General features: G+C 47.7%; 2 protein-coding genes across 4 annotated transcripts in view; one reads left to right on the forward strand and one right to left on the reverse strand.

The window, feature by feature from the left end:
• PROSER2 (proline and serine rich 2) overlaps positions 1–5,560 on the forward strand; it is a gene marked incomplete at its 5' end in the record, with an annotated part of 39,716 nt that extends 34,156 nt beyond the window's left edge. The window contains 2 exons of one of the 2 annotated variants that reach the window (XM_079914964.1): positions 1,870–2,122; positions 3,818–5,560. In XM_079914964.1, coding sequence (XP_079771090.1) covers positions 1,870–2,122; positions 3,818–4,791 — 1,227 coding nt within the window. In that variant the 3' untranslated portion in view covers positions 4,792–5,560. Of the gene's footprint in view, positions 1–1,677; positions 2,123–3,817 lie in introns of those variants that run through there. The other variant, XM_079914963.1, reaches the window with a different exon arrangement.
• The window catches only part of UPF2 (UPF2 regulator of nonsense mediated mRNA decay), a 212,927-nt gene that overhangs the window by 70,340 nt on the left and 122,842 nt on the right, over positions 1–19,745 (reverse strand). The gene's annotated exons all lie outside the window — the stretch shown is intronic.

Genomic DNA, 19,745 nt, shown 5'->3' on the forward strand with positions numbered 1-19,745 from the left:
AAGCAGCAACGAGGACCCAATGTAGACAAAAATTAATTAATTAATTAATTGAAAAAAAACCCCACCATTATTCTACTCTAACTTTAACTTGATTATGTACGAATTCTAGTCCTGAATTCATCTGGAATTTTAAAGGAATCACAACATCGTCTTCTGGCTTCCAAAGCTGCTGCTGAGAAGTCTGTTGCTGTTCTGACTCCTGATGTTCTGTTATGTGACCCGTTTTCCACTCTGGAAAGCTTTTAGTATCTCGCCTCGTCTCCCATGGCTGAAATTTCAATGGATGGGCCTTGGCATAGGTCTGTTTTATTCCTGTTCATCAGGTTATTCTCACGACCCTTTGATCTGGAAACGCACATCCTTCTGTTTAAGGACATTTCCTTGAATAATTTTACTTGTTTACTTTGATCATTTCTTCCCCTCTATTTTTCCTCATTCCTCTTTCTGGAACACATTATTCAGATGTTGGCCGTCCCACTCGTATTCTCTAGTTTTCTGTTTAAAAAAATTTTTTTGACTTTTTGTTGTACTTTTCCGGTTTCTCTACTTTATCTCTAGGTTTCTATTTCATTTTTTTCTGTCATAGTTTTAATTTCTAAGAGCTCTTTTCTGTCTTCTAGTTTTTTAAAATAGCATCAGATTCTTGTTTATGGTTTCAGCCTCTCCTCTGATCCCTCTGAGGATGTTCATGATCATCTTTTTGGAATTTTCACCATTCTGCATAGTTTGTTTCTTGCAAGTTGCCTTTTTTTCCTTCTTATCTTGTTTTGATGTGTCTTTCATGTTAAAGGTTTTTCTCAGCTGCTTGGTGATCATTAGCTATATGAACACACTTAAGAGCAGAATGTTAAGAAACTGATTAAGAATTCTGTGCTGGGGTTTGTTGACGGTGATTTCACTGGTAGAGTGATCTTGCTGAGCTGTTTCCCTGGGGAGCCCAAGGTGTCCACCTCTTAGCTCTTGGACCATTCACTTCCCCAGAGAAGACCCTTCCAATCCTCTGTCCAGAGGGTCAGTGTGATTCCCTGACTCCCAGTTTTCAGAACGGTTCTTTACCATGAACTTGGCTTGATGCCCCCCGGCTTTACCTTCTTTAAGAATAAACATCTAGTTTTCTGCCTGGGTGACCTGATTGCTTCTGAAAGAGACTCTCGTCCAGTTCTGCTCTTTTCAGTGTCATCTTAGGCACACTTCCAGAACTGCCCAGCACCTCCCCGACGCTGTGCTGAGCCTCGTGAGGGCTCTCCACCACAGCAGGTTGATTCCGGCCCCACCCCCAGCTGCTGACTAAGATTCACCTTTCTTGGATTCTCTGAGTCAGTCACCACCTGTCCTTCTGCTGTCTACCTTCCCAAATGTTGTTGCTATCACCTCATTTCCTATATTTGTTTTTGTGACGTGTATCTTTAAAAACAGATAAAGCCCATTTTTGTTTTAGTGAGGTTTCTGGAGGGAGAGGAGATAAATATGTGAGTTCACTCCACTGTCTTTAACTAAAGATCCCCCCATTGCTATTACGGGGAAACCAAGCACATCTGTTAGCAGTAAGTTGAAAAGACCTCTTCCAAGGAGGTACTGAAGAATTGCTTTCTTGTCATTGACTCATGAGGAACAAAAGTGTCTAAGATCCGTAATCCGCTACACCTTTTGGACAAACTTCTTTCTCATGCAAGTCGAATGGTGAGGGACACACAGGCAGAGGTGCGCCAGCAGGGTTGCCTGGATGGTGCACTCTCCCCAGACGGGAAATTGGAGGATGCCATGAATTCCACCCCAGGCTCTGTATTGATCCCTACATTGTTGTGGGGTGTTTTCCCTTCAGTGAAACCACTGTTGCTTTCATTCCTCATGTCCAAACCTTTTGTACAGGATGATGAGAGCCTGAAGTACCTCACACATGAGGAAAAGGACGTCCTCCTGTTTTTTGAAGAGACGATTGATTCCCTGGAAGACGACTTTGAGGAACAGGTGCTGTGTGATGGTGATGCTCAGTGCCACTCTCCGCGGTCTCTGGAAGAGAGCACTTCTGGTCCCTCCGAGCCAGAGGACGTAGTGGACTTAGTGCAGCTGGGCCCTGGAGCCGGGGAACCCGAGAGCCTTCAGGATGTGACGGAGGCAGCAGGTGAGGACCAGAGAACAGGTCCCCCACCTCTGACGTGGCTTGTCGTGTGGTACAAGACACAGAGGCCCTCCTTTCTGTCGTGTTCTCTGTGTTTCCAGCCAGTATAGTAGTTCGTGGGGCTGATCAGATTTTTGTAGGGTAGAAGCATCCTCTTGGTGGTCTGATTGTCCAACTAAATAGGTGCTTTCATGGCATATTAGGATGAAAACACATGGAAGGGAAATTTCAAAAGGGCGAGAATAAAGAATGAGACTAATTGGGCAAACAAACATTGCATACATGGATAAAAGAAAAAAGAAAACTGGAAATGGCTTCAGGAAACAATCCCATTCTACAAAGAAAATATACAAAGGACTTGTACTTTAGCCTTTGAGGTTCAATCTCAATTCTTGTGCAAGGTTATACCCCTATTCCAAGGTGGGAGTGTTTGAACTGAAAAGTCAGCTGGTTCAGGAAAACAAAAATGATCAGAACAAAAATTCAGCTCAGCATCTGCTTTGTAAAGTTTGCTTGATTCAGGGTGGCATCAGAGGAGACGTATGCTTTTTGCCCCTTGAGTTCTGTGATAGAACCAGAGGGACATGGACAAGGAGAAAACGTTCTTCCAATTTTTTTTTTCCTGATTGGAAATGTGGACAAGGGGATAAGAATTGGAAAAGATGAGGGAAAAATAGGATGGAAAATATCTTTGCTCTGTTGACTACAAAATACTTCCATTTGTCACAAGCCTCTAGAAATATATCCCCACCCCTTTATTTTTTGTAAACAAGGCTGTGTATTACACAGCATTTCATGTACTATTGGTTATATGTTCCAAATATGGGGCTGAGTTTGCAGCCATCTCTTCAAAGAACAGACTTAATATGAACTTCCCCTTTTTATCACTTCTTCTTTGAAGTTTAGTTTCTAAAATTAATTTGAACCACCGATCCCTTAAAAATGTCACATCATATAATTGTGCCAAGGAAAACATTTCTTTGAAGGTAAGCCACTTGCCCATCAGTTCTCTAACATGATGTTTTCATAACAACTTTAAGTGCCCACTCTGTGGCAGGCATCGTGTGAGATTCTGAGGATATAAAGATAAATATAATACATAGCTCCCAATTTTGCAGCAGACACGGGTGTATAAATACTCGTGCAGAAAAGTGTTAGGTGATCTGTGATCACGTATGTTAGGATATAGTAAAGAATCATAGGCTGGTGTATTAAACTGTACTGGAGGCTGTCAGGAAACATTTCTGTTTCTAGAGGAAAGTGAAACATCCAATTATCCTTCATCTAGAGAGACCTGAGGGAGGGGTTGGTGGGTACCACAAACTTCCCAGCCTCCATTTCCCCTCTGTAAAATCCCCCATAAGGTAAGCTGTTGTTTCCTCCTGTTACATGTCTCAGGATGATGGCTCCTTAGAAACTTGCATTCATCATATGCTTCCCAGGTACTGACTGTTTCTGGCTTGCACATCTTTCACCACTGCTAATTCATTCTTTCTCGTCAGGTGATTATGAGAATCATATACTATGTTCTCTTTCGCTAGTCCAGGGAATAGGGTAGAGGGAGTTTAGCTTACAAGAGGTACCGTTGAAATTGGTATTGAATCCCTTTGAGACCTTTGTAAATTCAGTGAAAAGGAAACGTGATGCATTTATTTCTGCATATGGTGGTAGCTTATGAGGATCCTTGCTACTTTTCAGGGGCTGGTGCTGTTGGAAAGGAAGACACTGCTGTCCTCAGGAAAGAGGATGCTGAGAAGTCTCCCCCTCCAGACCCCCCAGGTCCCGAGGCCCTGCCCCTGCCGCCTCCCAGCCCTGTCCCCGCAGCAGCCCCGGCCCACCCCGGGAGAGAGCCCCCTCCTACTCCAGCAGAGCACCCCAAACTGGCCCGCTCGGTCCCCACTCCGCTCGTCCTCGCCCAGAAGATGTCTGAGAAGCTGGCAGGGAACGAAGGGCTCTCGCCCACATCCCCGTCCAAAGAGGGCAGGCCTGCAGGATGGAGGACGCTGACTTCCGTGGCCCCTCGACACGGAGACCACTCGCTGTGGCACAGACACGCCGCACAGCCGGCGCCCAAGATCCATCGCTTCCCGAGCAACATCAGCGTGACCAACAGCGCGGGGAAGGACTTCAATAAGACCATCTCCAAGGCCGCGGTCAACGTGCAGGAGCGCAAAGCCCAGGTCCTGGCCAACATCAATGGGGTCTCCTTCCTCTCCGTGGGGGAGACGGAGGACCGGGCCCAGAGGAGCGAGCCCACCGAGCAGAGGAGAAGCATCTCCCCGGAACAGAGCCAGCCGGCCCCGGCCCGGGAGGCTGTTCCCGCGCGGGCAGGGGCGCACGGCGGCCAGCAGTCCAGAGGCGTGCAGACGGAACAGCCCTTACCGATGGCCAACGGCTTCCAGAGCCTCCACGACATCCTCAAGAGCCATCCCGGGCCCTTTGTCTCTACAGGGAAGACGGTCACCTTCCGTCCGGACCCGGCCCTCCCCAGCAAACTTGCACCCCGGCAGCCGGACTGCAGCCAGGACGCCAGGAAGCGGTCGGGCTCGCTCCCCCGGGCTGTGGGGTTCAGACCCCAGGGCATCACTGTCCAGTTCTCGGGCCGGGGCTCCACGGAGGAGGCCCGTCGGGAGGCCCTGCGGAAGCTCGGCCTCCTGAAGGAGAACTTGTGACGGAAAGTGGGCGGCGCTGGGGGAGTTAGGGTGACCAGGTACGTGTGGCCGAACGTGGATGTGCGCATGCGTACAGCACAGACCAAAGCCCGGACTGCGGAACCCCGTGGAGGACCAGCGATGGGGGCCCGGGAGTCAGCCGACTGTCTACCCCGCTCTGGCCCGCATCCGAGCTGGGACATCCTTCCGAACGAGAGCATCCCGCACCACATCTTCCCGTTTCCAAGAGCTCGGAGAATAACCTTGAACACCTACAGGTTTCAATGATTTGTAAATGCCATATGTTTTTTGGATCTAGGAGGAGGGGGATTGGGTCTGAATTTTCTGTTATTGAGTCTCTAATCTAACCTTTTATCCGAAGTGCATGACACGAAAGCCAGTTTAGATCTCTCATACTCGTTTCTCTAAGAAAGGGACCGTCTCCTCCTTTCCAAGAAAATAAAGAAGTGCTTGTTCAATTTTCATAGTGTCTTAAAATACTGTTTTGGTTTTTTGTTTGTTTTTGAAAGGTGAAAGACAGTATGTTAGCCTAAATATGCCTTTGTTTCTTCGTCTAATTTGGTTTGCCCAGATTTTTTTAAATTGAAAATTGAAGCCTTTAGAGTATGATTTACTGTAACGTTGAGTTATGGAAGTGGAATGGAAAGGTTGAGTTTGGAAAAGGTGGTAGTTTTAAGAAAATAAGTCTCATCAGACTACAGAGTCTGTGTTACTGGGAGATATATATATGAGCGTGTACTGTGTATATACATGTACATAATATGTGTTTATAGGTACATATATGTTATATACAGATATAGATGATGTGCACACACACATTCATTATTACATATATATATAAACTTCTTAAAACCCTATTACATAACTACAGGATGCAAGCACTTCCTATTCTTTTGATACACAAGCCATCTCAGTATTGAGATAATGACATAGAAATTGTTACTTCCTAATAAGGAAGTCTTTTAAGGACACATCTCCATAACTTTTCGTTGAACCAAAGTACTTTTTCCTCAACGTGTTCTGTTCCCAATTAAATAGTCCAAATAAGCTTCCAACTAAGCAAGAGAGTTCCTTTGTTAGTGAAGTATGCTTTTAAAGATGTCATTTATCACCTAATTTTAATTTATCACCTAATTTTAGTTTTGCATGTTCCAAGGTGGCTGGTAAACAGAAGGAAACAAAAGATTCTTAACATCCCCCATGTTCTGTGAGCAAGATCTCAGGATTAATTTAAAAGGGAAAAAACAGCGAACTAAGTTACACAGCATGAAAAGAACTGGTTTTGTCCCAGACAATGTCTTACATGCTGAGTTGTAGCCACAAGCATTATTATCAAAACTATTTCAGGCTGGAGTCTAAAACCTCTTAAAATAGACCCGGAAGGACCACACTTGAAAGTCACACCCTTTTGTTGTATGTCTCAGCCACTGTCACAGAATCTGTTTCTTTCCTGTTGAGTATTATTTAAACTCAAACTCCTAAATGTGCTGTGAAGGACGTTTTCCATAGTATTAATTTGCCTTGTAAGTTACATAAAATGATTGTAATGTTTTCCTTAGAACGACAGTATTTAGTGTCTCGCCCAGGCCTTGTCCTCCTGAAATAATCTCATAGATTCTTGATGGTCTTCATTTAAATGGGTGCTTTGATTTTACACGTTCTTAAAAATAGTCTTTATTTTACTCCTGTTTATGCTGGATTTGTTTAAAGGATTCTTGGGCCCTGTTATTTCCTTTTTATATAGCGAGATGCCATGTTACACAGTGTTTAAAAATAGAGGATCTTGATATGGCTAACATTTTAAATATCCCTTGTATTTGAGGATTCTTTCTTTTTTTCTTATCCTATGACTTCATTGTGATTAAGGTGAACTTGACTATATGTTAGTATATTTGTTCTCATAATGGCATTTTTGAAAAATAAATTTAGAGATCTATCTTAAGTATAAGCAACTTTGTTTTTGCATTTTATACTTATTCTCAGGTATTTTCTTTTAAATGGTTATATCCTTTCCTTCTGTTTATTCATAATCTTTTCTACCTACTTATTCATAATTATACTGACTGTTACTCTGGCCATTTCTTGTGCCCAAAACCCTAGTAATTAAAGCCATATATTTTGTACAAGGTTCAAATTATAGCTGCTAATGAACTAACCTATTTTTGTATGTATCACCTTAACAAAAAAAATTCATTTTCTGAGGGGCATTTGTTTCCTTGCAATAACTCTGTGATAGGACGTTCTTAAAGGGTCATCTTCAAGGGAATCTTAAGGACCATATTTCAAAGCAAACTTGTAACGAAAAGGAAAGATGAATCTTAAGTGCTCAGTTTGTTTTTTTTTTCAAGTGATGCTTGTAAATCAGTCCATTTTAGTCTCCGTTAAGATAAAGATGAAACTCTTTACCTTAATACTTAAAATCAGGAAAAAAAATTCTCCTCTGCTTTTAGGCAGGTATGTTCAAATGGCCAAACCTCAGTCTCATCTGCAAAGGGTAATGCCCTGCAGTTACCAGGGTAACAGAGTCTGGTCCAGTGCCCTCCTCCTACTCTATTTGGCTAGCGTGCGTGCTTATCTTCACAAAATTGGTAGAAATGTTGATCTTTGCTTTTCTCTCCCCAGGGTCATTCTCCTCTTATAAAGCTTGTGGGGGAGAAAAGGCAGACGTGTGGGTGTCCCTCCAGCATCTCTGAGTCTCTCAAGACGCAGAGGGCTCCCCCAGAGCTGCATTCTTGCTCTCTTCCCCCCACCCCCTGACTTCAACAATACAGGATTCTTTACTCAGAGTTCCTGATGGGTAGCTCCCAGTGTGGGCTCCCCATTTGAAACAAGTTTTCGCGAAGAGCTTCATGGAGTTGATAAGTCAGGCCTTATGGAACCCTGAGGATTGATTGACCTTTTTATTTGTAAAAAAAAAAAAAAAAAAAAAAATCAGAACTGTATTCTCTGAAATAATGCCATTTGCAGCAACATGGATGGACTTAGAGATTATGATACTAAGTAAGTCAGACAAAGACATATACCATATGATATCACTTATATGTGGAATCTGAAATATGAAACAAATGAATTCATCTATGAAACAGAAACAGACTCACAGAGAACAGATTTGTGGTTGCCCAGGGGGAGGTGGGGTAGGGGAGGGATGGATTGGGAGTTTGCAATTAGCAGATGCAAACTAGTATATAAGGAATGGATAAACACCAAGATCCTACTGTACAGCACAGGGAACTATATTCAACATCCTGTAATAAACCATAAATGGAAAAGAAAAATACAAAGAATGGTATTCTTTTTTTACTGAATTCCCACAGCTCTGGCTGTGAGGAATTTGACCTTTCAGGGGATTTGATGGTTATGTTTTTTATGCAGATGATCTAAGAAATCAGTTCTTTCTGTTTATTCAAGAGGAATGAAGAGAGGAAAACAAGATAAATATGAAAACAATTTACTCTTATCAAGAAACTTTTTCTGAAACGTTTGTCACCAAGTCAACACGTCCTCTGAAGGAGCACAGGTAGTTTTTCAGTGTTTTCTTCCCCCCCCACCTGTGATCCAGGAGGAAGGGGAGGCGCGTGGGGAATGCTCACCTGTGAGAGGTTTGTGTTTTCATTGAAATGACAAGTCACCAAACAGGTTTTGTTTCTTCTCTTCACAACAAGGCTCTTTTTCCCTGCTTCAAAGTATGGGGAACAAGTTCCCAGATCCTTTCCTAATCTACTCGCTGGAAAGGCCCTGCTTTCAATATCTGAGAAAAGAGAAGGCAGGGCTGTCAGCTGCCTAGGCCTGGGAAAGTCGGAGCCCTGTCTGGACCCTGCCAGGGAGCGCCCCGTGCCTCCTGCTTGCTGACCACGTCCTCTCCGGTGCCTGCTGGCCCTCCCCGGCCAGAAGCACCCTCTGCTCTAGAAGAAAAAAAACGCTGTCGGGGAACAAATCCACCTGTTTGCATGAGAAAAGGCTGGGCGACAGGATGATGGCCAAAGGGCATCTCCCATCCCGCTCTTTTCAGCATAAAAACCTTTGTGAGTGATGGTTGCAGTCCTTCTAAAATGTCTCTTGACTCAAAAAAATATAATAAAACTCTTTCCTACACATTCCAAATTCGTAAGACTTCAGAAACGCCAGTCACTGCTGTCACCAGCAGGCTCCCTCTCCCTCCTGCTTACTGTCCTAGTGGGCACACGGATGACCCCCGGAGCCCAGGGAGGCTGCCCCACCAGGTACAAACCTGGCTCTTAATGATGTACTTCAGCCTCGCGTCTTATCCTCTAAGCTGCGTGAGCGTCCTATTCAACAACAAGGTAAGAGAGGGGTAACGTGGTGGTTTCCAGAAACAACCTGCAGGGCCTTAACGCCAGAAAAACCCAGTATTCTCTGACCTGGGTGGGGAGAACCATAAGTCGCCCTAAGGAGCGGGGGGTGCCCAGGGAATCCTGCGATCCTGGGATGCCCTCTGCCTCCTGATTCCGTGGCAACCCCCTGGATCTGTCTGCCATAGGCCCCCACCAGCCCTCCTGCTTTGGGGGGCACACTAGGGTCTAGGAAGCCGCCCTGTCTCCTGGTTGAGTTCAGGGTAGGTTGCTGATTCTCACTGCTTCTTCAGGATCCTCGAGGCCAGCTCTTTTCCCAGCTGAGCAGGACTTCTGAAGTTCAGGGAACGTTTTGTAAACCCACCCTCATTTTGAGGAGCTCCCGGGTTTACGTTCTGGGTGTGGGAGCCCCTAGCTCGGTGGCTTAGGCTCAGGATTCTGTGATGCGCCCCCCCCCCCCCCCCGACGTCTGCCCCACTGCCCGCCCCCAGTAAAGGCGGCCACTGCGATGGCCCGACCAGGGCCAGAGGTAAGAATTGACATTTGGAAGCTGAGGTTAATGGAACTTAGTCATTGATAAACAGGTCACATTTCATAAACTTCAACCTCCGAGTATTTGTGCGTGAAGCAGAGCTGCCAAGGGCAGTAGTAACCTAAGTTCTGGAAATGCCTTTAAGAGGTGGGGCTGAGTCAACAGGGACTCCGTGTGTCCAGGGAGCTGGCAGCTCTGAGCACGTGTGTGCCCGAGGGTTTCTCAGTGGCTGGCTGGCTTCTGCCCTTGGCATACTCTGACGCTTTTGTGCGGCTAGACTCCCTTTGAGTATTGGGACATGCCTAAGAGGCTTGCCCTTGTTACTAAAGATGCTTTCGGGCCTCTGTGGCCTTTAAAGATATTACATAATTCCTCATGGAACCACATCCCTGACAAGTCGCCGTGATGGCTGTGCTACAAGCGTCTCTTCGGCTTCTAACTAGTTCTACTGTGCAACCGTTTCCTGGACCGTTTATTCAGTGTCTAAGCATTTTGAATTTGGGAGAAATAACCTCTGTCTTGTGAAGACAAGTTCAAACAGCAGGAAGGTGCAGGGAGGACTGTCCACGCAGGTAACGTGGTAGCAGCCGAGGTGCCTCACCTTCCCTGGGCTTGGTTTCTAAACCCAGAGCTCGGGCCACACGTGACCGTGCTCTTCCCAGCTCACGGTCCATGTGTTTGTGAAACTCTGTGAAGCTCTTTGTTTTGTCAGTGCCATCTTAATGGCCAAATGAACTGAATGAAAGTGCTTATAAATGCACAAGTTACCTGAAACTCGTTTTCTTTTTTTGTGAAGCTTTGGAGGTGTCCCAAGTGGTACTGAATGTGACAGACACTGCGGGAGGTGCTAAATATCATCACTTAGTCCTCGTGACCACGGGCCCCTCTCCCCTTCACAAGGGCCTTGTGGGGGCCACGGGGGCCGCCCTAGTTGTGCGGGCGGCAAACCCCCTGCTTCCCGCACCCAAGCTGTGCCGGCCAACGCCGTCCACATGCCCAGCCCCACCTTCCCTTCTCCCGAACAGCGTCCTCTTCCGCTCCTTCAGCGATTCTCCCCTCACTCCCTAGCCTGCCCTCGTGTGCCCGGCTCTCACGATGCTCATCCTGATTTGTACTCTCGTTACGTTTCAGCCCAGAGGGCCGGGGCTTGTCTCTGGGGATGGGAGGAGACATAGGTAAAGCCTGTGTTGTTTGGAAGTCAGGCTTGGCGGAAAGAGCATGCCAGTGGGCTGCGCAGGATGGAAAGAGGAAAGTAAGGCAGGTGGCGTCCCTGGGCCTCCCGGCCTCCCTGCCAGCCGGGCAGGGGTGCCTTGAATCACCACGTGTGACCTCTGCCCTGGGGGATCAAGTTCAAAGCAGGTCCTTTGGCTGCATCCCTCCTCCTTCTCCCTCCCTCGGGACTTGGTTCTGGAGCCCAGAATTGCCAGGGGTGGTTTCCAACAACCCCAGGCGCAAGACTCCCACGCACACGCACACGGCTGAGTGAGTTCACTGGCGGAACTGCCCATCTGCTCCCTGGCAGTCCTTTGAAGTCATGCTTGTTACTGAAAAGGCAACCAGGCTTCAGGGAAAGTCCAGGACCTGGCTCCACGGGGCTCTGGACAGGGCGGCTGCCCACACCGGCCTTGGCCTCGCCCCCGACAAGAGGCCACCAGCTCAGAGTGGGGAAGCGTCGGTGCCGCTGGGGTTGGACTATTTCACCACCGTAAATTCCCAGCCACACTGCAGTTGGGACACAGCTGCAGCACGAACTGGTGGTCTCTCTCCAATCGTGTCATAAGTTATGACACTTCTGCCAATACTTGTAAATGGCATTCTTGAAGTTTTTGTCTACATTTTACTGGGATGTGCCTGCTCTCAGAGAATTGAGCGTCTCCTTGCCTTGGGAGGGTCTACACTTCATTTAATAATGTTGCTATTGTTTATTTTTTTGTCAATTTCTTCTAGGAATAAATCCTTTTAGTGACAGTTTGGGCCAGATTTTATAATTGCTCAATTCGATCTTTTAAACCAAAAGTTTTTCTCAGCTCAATCATCCACCTCACAGAGTCTTGATTCCTAAAGACCACTGGCTATTTCTAGAAATCAGAACCACCTTCAAAGGTATATTTTGCTCTAAGTATACCATTCAGATTCCACACTGACTCCAGCCATGTTTTACAAGGGGCAGAGACAGCTGACAGGGCTGAGTGTGTAAAACCCACAAATAGAAGGGACTAGAGAGCCCGTGAGAGTGACCCTAGAAGCTGAGATCTGTCACAGCAGATAGTTCTGTGTGGCCACAGAGATCACACCACGAGAGCTTTCCACTCAACACGGGGAATTCATAGCATTAGGAGCCGACTGAAAACGGAAAGAGTGGTTGGTTCACAGAAGCATGAGCGCCCGCCTCCGCGGAGGTGTGCAGACATGGGGCAAGTGCCCTGCAGAGGAAAGCGACCAGAACTGCACTCAGCAGCACTCCTTCCAATGCTGAGATTTCATGACGGATTCACATAGAGCAGAGGCTTTGTCATTATCCTGACCTGACCCAGCCCTGCAATTGCTGTAAGACTTAACCTCCCTCTCTGAGCCTCACTTTCTTCATCGGAGAAAATGGGGTGAACTGTAATTACCTCATAGGGTTGTTGTAAGGAGTGAATGAGACCACATATGTTAAGTACCACACACCACCATCATCACCATCACCATCATCATCATCACAATCATCATCATCACCATCACTATCATCATCACCACCATCACTATCACTATCATCATCATCACCATCACCATCATCACCATCACTATCATCATCACCATCATCACTATCATCATCATCATAATCACCATCATCATCACCATCACTACCACCATCACTATCATCATCACCATCACCATCACCATCACTATCGCTGTCATCATCATCATCATCATCACCATCATCACTATCATCATCACCATCACCACCATCACTATCGCTGTCATCATCATCACCATCACCCTCACTATCATCATCACCATCATCACTATCATCATCACCATCACTATCATCATCACCATCATCACCATCAAAACCACCACCACAAAGGCGGAACGGGAATTCCTATAGAACTTCCAGAATGGCTCTGATCAAGCCCAGCAGCATGGAGGGGTGAGCAGGTCCTGGCCTCACAGTCTGGTTCAGAATCTACCATTCACTATGGTCCCATTCCTACATGCAATCCAGTGGTTACTTCAGTAAAGGAGCTAGTTTTAGATTTAAATTCCACTGCCTATTGAGAAACAGGGTTTTGCCACTTTCTAAAAATAGGTCTCCAGTTTATTTTCCTTCTCCAGGGCTGGGCAGGCCTGGCTTCCTGCTTAGATACACATGGGAGGACTCCCCATGCAAGCTCACACTTTTCCACGTCTTCTCTCCTCTACCCGCAGAGCTCCTCTCAGAGCTGGACTCCCCGACCACCCCCCGGGGCCTCCTCCCAGAGGAGGAAGTGCCCAGCCCAGCCCAGGGCGTGAAAGGCTCCAGGGAATACTGGGGGATTGTGTGGCCAGGGCCCCTTGGCTGCCACAAGGCTGCCAAGGAGGAAGTGCTTTTTCTGAGTTGGACTCAGAAAACTCGGACTTTCCGTCCTGCCCAGCACACTCCCAGCCAGACCCCAAGGAGGGCAGTGGCCTGCCTCGCCAGCCAGAGCTTCCAGAGAAGCCTCCACAAGGCAGGTGCAATGATCCAGGCCCCGATTAAACCTGCCTCAGGTCAGGAGGCTCCCAGGGTGTCCCCCTCTTCCTCTGCAGCATCACCTCCACCCTCCTCCATGTTCTAGGGGGATGGGCCCAGTAGCTCTTCCTCAAGCAGCTCTCAGGCCATATTGCTCCCAGTCAGTCTCCTTCCAGAATGGAATGGTAGACCCTCTCTCCCTCCCAGAAATGTCCTCCTGGGGCCTTCCCCTGCAAACTCAGCCCCTGCTTCCTCCAGCCAGACCCATCACTACCTTCTCAGGACTCCTAAGGCGGTGGGGATCTTCGGATGCCACCTGGTACCTCTAAGTGAGGGCAGCGTGCCATAGGAAGACCTGGGCTTACGATTCAACTTCAGCTCTCACCAGCTCTATGCACTTAAGGTACTCAGGTAAGAGATTTTGAAAGACTAAATGATATAATGGGTGTGCAAAACGTCCAAAAACTGTAAGAGCAGTATAGTCTACGGCAGTGATTCTCAAAGTGTGGTCCCCTGACTGGCAGAATCAACATCACCAGGAAATATGTCAGAAAGGCAAATTAGCAGAGTCACCTCAGATCTACTGAATGAGGAACTCTGGAGGTGGGACCCAGGAGTCCGGTTTGAACAAGGCTTCCATGTGATTCAGAGGCCTGGGCTAATACACAGAAAACAGGCTCCGTCTTCTAAGTGCACAGATGGGGGAGTGAGCAGAGATGCAGAAGAGGTGCTGGACTGTGATATCATGGAGGGTAGGGACCATCCCCAGTACCTAGTGTGGCATCTGGCACATGGTGGGTGTTCAGTTAACAGCTCTCACACTGAACAGGTGTTTGAACATTAAAAGACCGGATGAGCTCTGAAGTCTTCCAGTGAGTATATGTTACTTTTAAATTTTGGAAAGCAGGTAAACCTGTTTGAGGGAGAGAGACAGAAAGAATAGTAGACTTGGGCCACTCTCTTGGTCCTGCCCAGGGTGGCCACGGGGGAGATGATCCACAGGAACCCTCACCTAGACGAGGGGCCAGGCCACACTTCCTGCATCCTTGCCACGCGGCTTTGGGGTCTCCCTTGAGTGTATCAAGTAGTTACATGTTGGTCGTGGTCACCATCCATTGATTCATCCTACGAGTACTTGAGCACCTACTACATGCTGTCCCAGGGGCTGAGGAGACAGCCGGGAGCAGGGCACGCCTGGTACCATCTTCCCCAGCTGGCAGTCCAGGGAGGAGACAGACAAGTAAGCAAGACAACTGCAAGAAGGCAGTATTGTAAAGTGGAAATCCGGGGGCCAGGGGCAGAGGAGAGGGCAGCAGTCAGGGAAGGTGGTCAAGCTGAGACCTGAAGGGCACGCAGGGCTCACGGGACTACAGGGGAACAGTGTTCTAGGCCAAGGGCACTGCCGGTGCAAAGACCCAGAGGCAAGCTGGGACTAAAGCAGTTAGGTGGGGAGGGCACCGTGAGGGGCTGTGGGTCTCCACAGTGACTGGGATGAAACCTCGTGTGAGGCGGGGCCTCAGAGCAGGGGAGGCAGTCCCTGCCCATGTGGCCTCGTGGTCTAGCAGTCATTCAACAAACACAGGGCACCTTTCCAGGCATTGGGGACACAACCACACAGAAACAAAGCACAACACACACCCTGCTCCTGAGGAGACAGAAACCACACAAAGCCAAGGACGGTGCTTGGGAGAGAGGTAAGCACAAGGCATGGGCGGAACACCTAACAAGGAGGATGGGTAGGGCCGAGGAATGTGAAGGCGCTGTCATCACCAGGCAGGAACGCGCTCAGCCCTCACATCATCCCAGCCACTCAGGGCTCTCTGTCTTCAACCAGATGGTTCCAGAATCCCGCTTTGCAATCAAAGAAAGAGGAAATTGCCAAGCCCTCACAGGAGGAACAAGACAAAAAGAGTACTATGCTCTGCTATGCTAATACTCCCCTCTAGGGCACGTATTCTACTACACTATCTAGACTATACATAGGACGCTATGCTGTAATAATACCATACTAATACTAAACATATTCTATTATACTATACATGTTATATTATACACGCTCACTCTACTATCTAAATAGCCTGATGCCTGACACACGATCCACACTTAATAAATGTTTGTGGAAGCTGACGCCTCTCCAGCTATCAACAGGGAGCCCTGTTTCTTCCGCTTGGCCTTCAGGGGCTGTGAGATAAGAAGAAATATATATATTGGTTTCTGCCCCCAATTCCTGGCACAGAGTTCCTAAAACACTTGGGATTTCCCGGGTGATGGCAGTGTCCTTTGTTCCAATGAGGTGGCTCTGGGTGGGCGCCTGGATGGGGCCGGTCACCAGAAGGACCCAGCCACGATTAGAAGCTTGGGATTTCCAGCCCCGCCCTGCAACCCGCCACCCCCCATTCTCCAGGGAGCGGAGAGGGGCTGGAAACGGAGTTAATAATCGATCATGCCTACGTGAGAAGCCTCCACAAAATCCCACTGGGCGGCTGGTGAGTTTCCAAGCAGATGAGCACAACCACATACTGGGAGGGTGACACACCCCAACTCCACGGGGACAGAAGCTCATGCACTCGGGACCCTCCCAGACCTCACCCTCCGTGTCTCCTTATCAGACTGTTCATCTGTATCCTTTATCATAAAATAAACTGGTAGAGGAAGTGCTCCCCTGAGTTCTGTGAGCTGTTCTAGTAAATAATCTAACCCAAGGGGGGAGAGGTCATGGGAACCTCCAGTTTGTAGCCAAATCAGACAGAAGTCGTGGGTAACCTGGGGACCTACTACTTCTGATTGGCATCTATAGAGGAGAGGGGGGCCTCATGGGACTGAGCCCTTACCCTGTGGGATCTGACACCCTCTCCAGGTAGACGGTGTCAGAATTGAGTTAAATTGCAGGACACCCAGCTGGCGTCACAGAGAATTGCCTGGCGGGGGAACCCCCCTGCCACATCTGGTTTCAGAAGTGCTGAGTGTGGTAGCAGCGTGCAAGTAAAGAGGGGAACAAAGGACGAAAGAAATGAGGTTTTTCCCAATACAGGGCCCAAGTTCTATGCCCTGAGAAAGCCACTTTTAAAGCTCGTTCTCTCTCCATCCAAGTACCAGATCTGTCCAGATAATTCAGAGGGTAGTGGTAAATCACAGGCCGGGGACAGGTGCTTTGGGTGGAACATCAGCCAGGCTAATGACAGTTAATGGAGACTGAAGCCCCGACACCAGCCATACAGGCTGATCCTCTAATGAACAAGCAGGCCTGGTGGGCGTGCCTGTTGGGCTGGCGGCTGCCTCTGGGGGCCTCACTGTGAGTGGGTCCCAACCAGTCATCCTCTGAAACAGGACTTTGAACAAAACCCACCTCGGATTCACACTATTTCTGAAAAAGCGTTTGGGAGGGGAGAAATGCCTTGCACGGGGTGGGAACAGTATGTATAGTGAAAATGAAAATGGCGCTTGGCCCAGCCCTGCCACTAACAAGCTATTCAACCCGGCCCGAGTCACCTCCCACATCTCCATTTCCTCATTGTATTAGTCAGGATAGATTAGGCTGTGCTGTGGTAACAAATAAACCCCATGATCTCAGTGGCTTAACAAAAGTTTCTTTACTCAAAGTCACTTTGTGGGCCAGGCATCCCTCCTTGTCACATGGCTACAAAGTCAGGAACACTTGGTCTCCAGGGGCCCCGGGAAGGGAAGGAAGAGACATCTGGAGGGTCTTGTCTGAAAGTGGCTGACATCACTCCACCGCATCACCGACTGGACTCATCACGGGCCGCACCCCACTGCGGAGGCCAGGAATGTAGCCCCTCCCGAGGAGGGGGAAGCGCACAGAGGGTGCCTTCACTGCTCAACCATTAAATCCACGGATTCAGTCATCACATTTCGGGAGGGGCCCCTAATATGTGCCAGGCATTGCATCAAGTGTGGAGCTACAGAGATCTCCCTGTCCTTGTGAAGTTCAGAAGGCAAGACGCACAAAAGGATGCAGTGCTACAGTCCCACACAGGTTACTGTGGGGTGAACAAAGAGGCACCTGGCCCAGCCTGGGCAAGGGGTGGGCAGCCGGTGCAGGCGAGGGTTCCAGGCCAACTCTGAAAAACCGTGTTTGCTGACATATACATATTTGTGTCTGTTACAAATTTAAGTGATGTAAAGGATGTATTAGCACATGATTTACAAATAATGCTTAAAATACACAACACAGGCTCACCTCGGAGATATCGCGGGTTCGGTTCCGGACCCCCAAAATAAAGCGCATGTGCCAATAAAGTGAGTCACACGATATTTTCGGTTTCCAAAAAATATAGCACATATAAAAGTTATGTTTACACTATAATGTAATCTACTAAGTGTGCAATAGTGTTATGTCTTTAAAAAATGCACATACCTTAATTAAAAAATACTGTATTGCTAGAAAGTGCTAACCATTATCTGAGCCTTCAGTGAGTCGTAATCCTTCTGCAATAGTGACATCAAAGATCACTGATCGCAGGCCACCAGAACAGATATAATAATAATGAAAATGCTTGAAATACCGCAAGAATTACCAAAATGTGACACAGAGACAGGAAGTGAGCAAATGCTGTTGGAAAAATGGCACCGATAGACTTGCTCGAGGCAGGGTTGCCCCAAACCTTTATTCTGTAAAAAATGCAGTATCTGCAAAGCACAATAAAATGAGGTCAGCCTGAACCCCACACTGTGAAGTCCACACAGCCAGATGGTTCTCACAGGACGCACCCACTGATTTTTGCCAAGCCCTTGCATTCAACCATGGTTCGACAAATGGAATTGCATCCCCATCAGCTCTTTCCCCAATAAATTTATGGTCCTCAAATCTGATATGTGATCTGGTAAACAACTTCTCACTTTCATATGAATTATATTTATTAAACTGAAACCTTTTTTGATCTGAGTAACTTCTTGGCTGAATCAGATAACTGTTCTCAAATGCTGGGAAACAGTCCCTCCGTTTTCTGTGTTATTCAAAAATGTCATGGCTACGGACACAGTAAGCTTTTCTTTTTTAATTAATTAATTGATTGATTTATTCATTATTTATTTATTTCTGGCTGCACAGGGTCTTAGTTGCGGCATGCAGGATCTTCGTTCTGGCATGTGGGATTTTAGTTGCAGCATGTGGACTCTTAGTTGCAGCATGTGGACTCTTAGTTGCAGCATGCGGACTTCTTAGTTGTGGCATGCAAACTCTTAGTTGCAGCATGCATGCGGGATCTAGTTTCCTGACCAGAAATCTAACCCAGGCCCCCTGCATTGGGAGCGTGGAGTCTTACCCACTGGACCACCAGGGAAGTCCCTGGACACAATCAGCTTTTAAGTTTAATCTGCGTTGTTAACATTTTCCTTCTTATATCACCTTCTGAAGTATCGACAACCAACAAAACAATAATTCCAGCCCTGGTGTATAGCACTGGCCAATGTGGATGGTGTAATTACTCCCACCATGGACAATCCCCAGCTACCACCCTGACGTCATTGAAGACACAGTCGGGAAGAAATGAAGGAATCACTGAGCCTGTGGTATTCCCACCAAACAGACAAAGTGGACATAAATATCATCAAAAGCATAGAGAACAGTAATGTAATCAGGGACTGATGAATTTAGAGTATTTATTACCTTGTTTAATTGTAAATTCATATCATTTCACTTTAAGGTGATGACAGGTGAGGACTTCCCTGGTGGCGCAGTGGTTAAGAATCCACCTGCATTGGCAGGGGACACGGGTTTGGTCCCTGGTCCGGGAAGATCCCACATGCCGTGGAGCAACTAAGCCCGTGCGCCACAACTACTGAGCCTGCGCTCTAGAGCCCACGAGCCACAACTACCGAGCCCACGTGCCACAACTATTGAAGCACGCGCACCTAGAGCTTGTGCTCCACAACGAGAGAAGCCACTGCGGTGAGAAGCCCGCGCACCACAACGAAGAGTAGCCCCCACTCACTGCAACTAGAGAAAGCCTGTGCACAGCAACAAAGACCCAACACAGCCATAAATTAATTAATTAATTAATTTAAAAAAAAGGAGACGACAGGTGACCTGAAAAAATTCCTGAAAATCTAACAGTCAGTCCAGTCAACCAGGAGAAGCTGGCTGTGGCCCACGACCAGGAGCAGGTCAGGGAAGACAGGAGGTCTGCCTGAGCTGAGTGAAAGCAAGTGTTGCTGGTATTCCAGGAGTAAAAGGAAGGAAGACCATACGGGCCTGGGGAGGGCATCAGTTGGGTCAGGGTGGTATGAGGTGACAGCACTGGGGCAGGGTGACTCCATAGCCTCACCCACTGGAACCATCCCCTTTTATTTTCAAAAGCGTCTCATGTGGGATGAAAATGATAACAGGTGAAGACCTGTAGCCCTTTTGGTCCCCATGTAACTGAGCAGGACCTTCTGGGGCCTTCCTGGGACAGACACC

The sequence above is a fragment of the Stenella coeruleoalba genome (assembly GCF_951394435.1).
Source record: "Stenella coeruleoalba genome assembly, chromosome: 2".
NCBI lineage: Eukaryota > Metazoa > Chordata > Mammalia > Artiodactyla > Delphinidae > Stenella > Stenella coeruleoalba.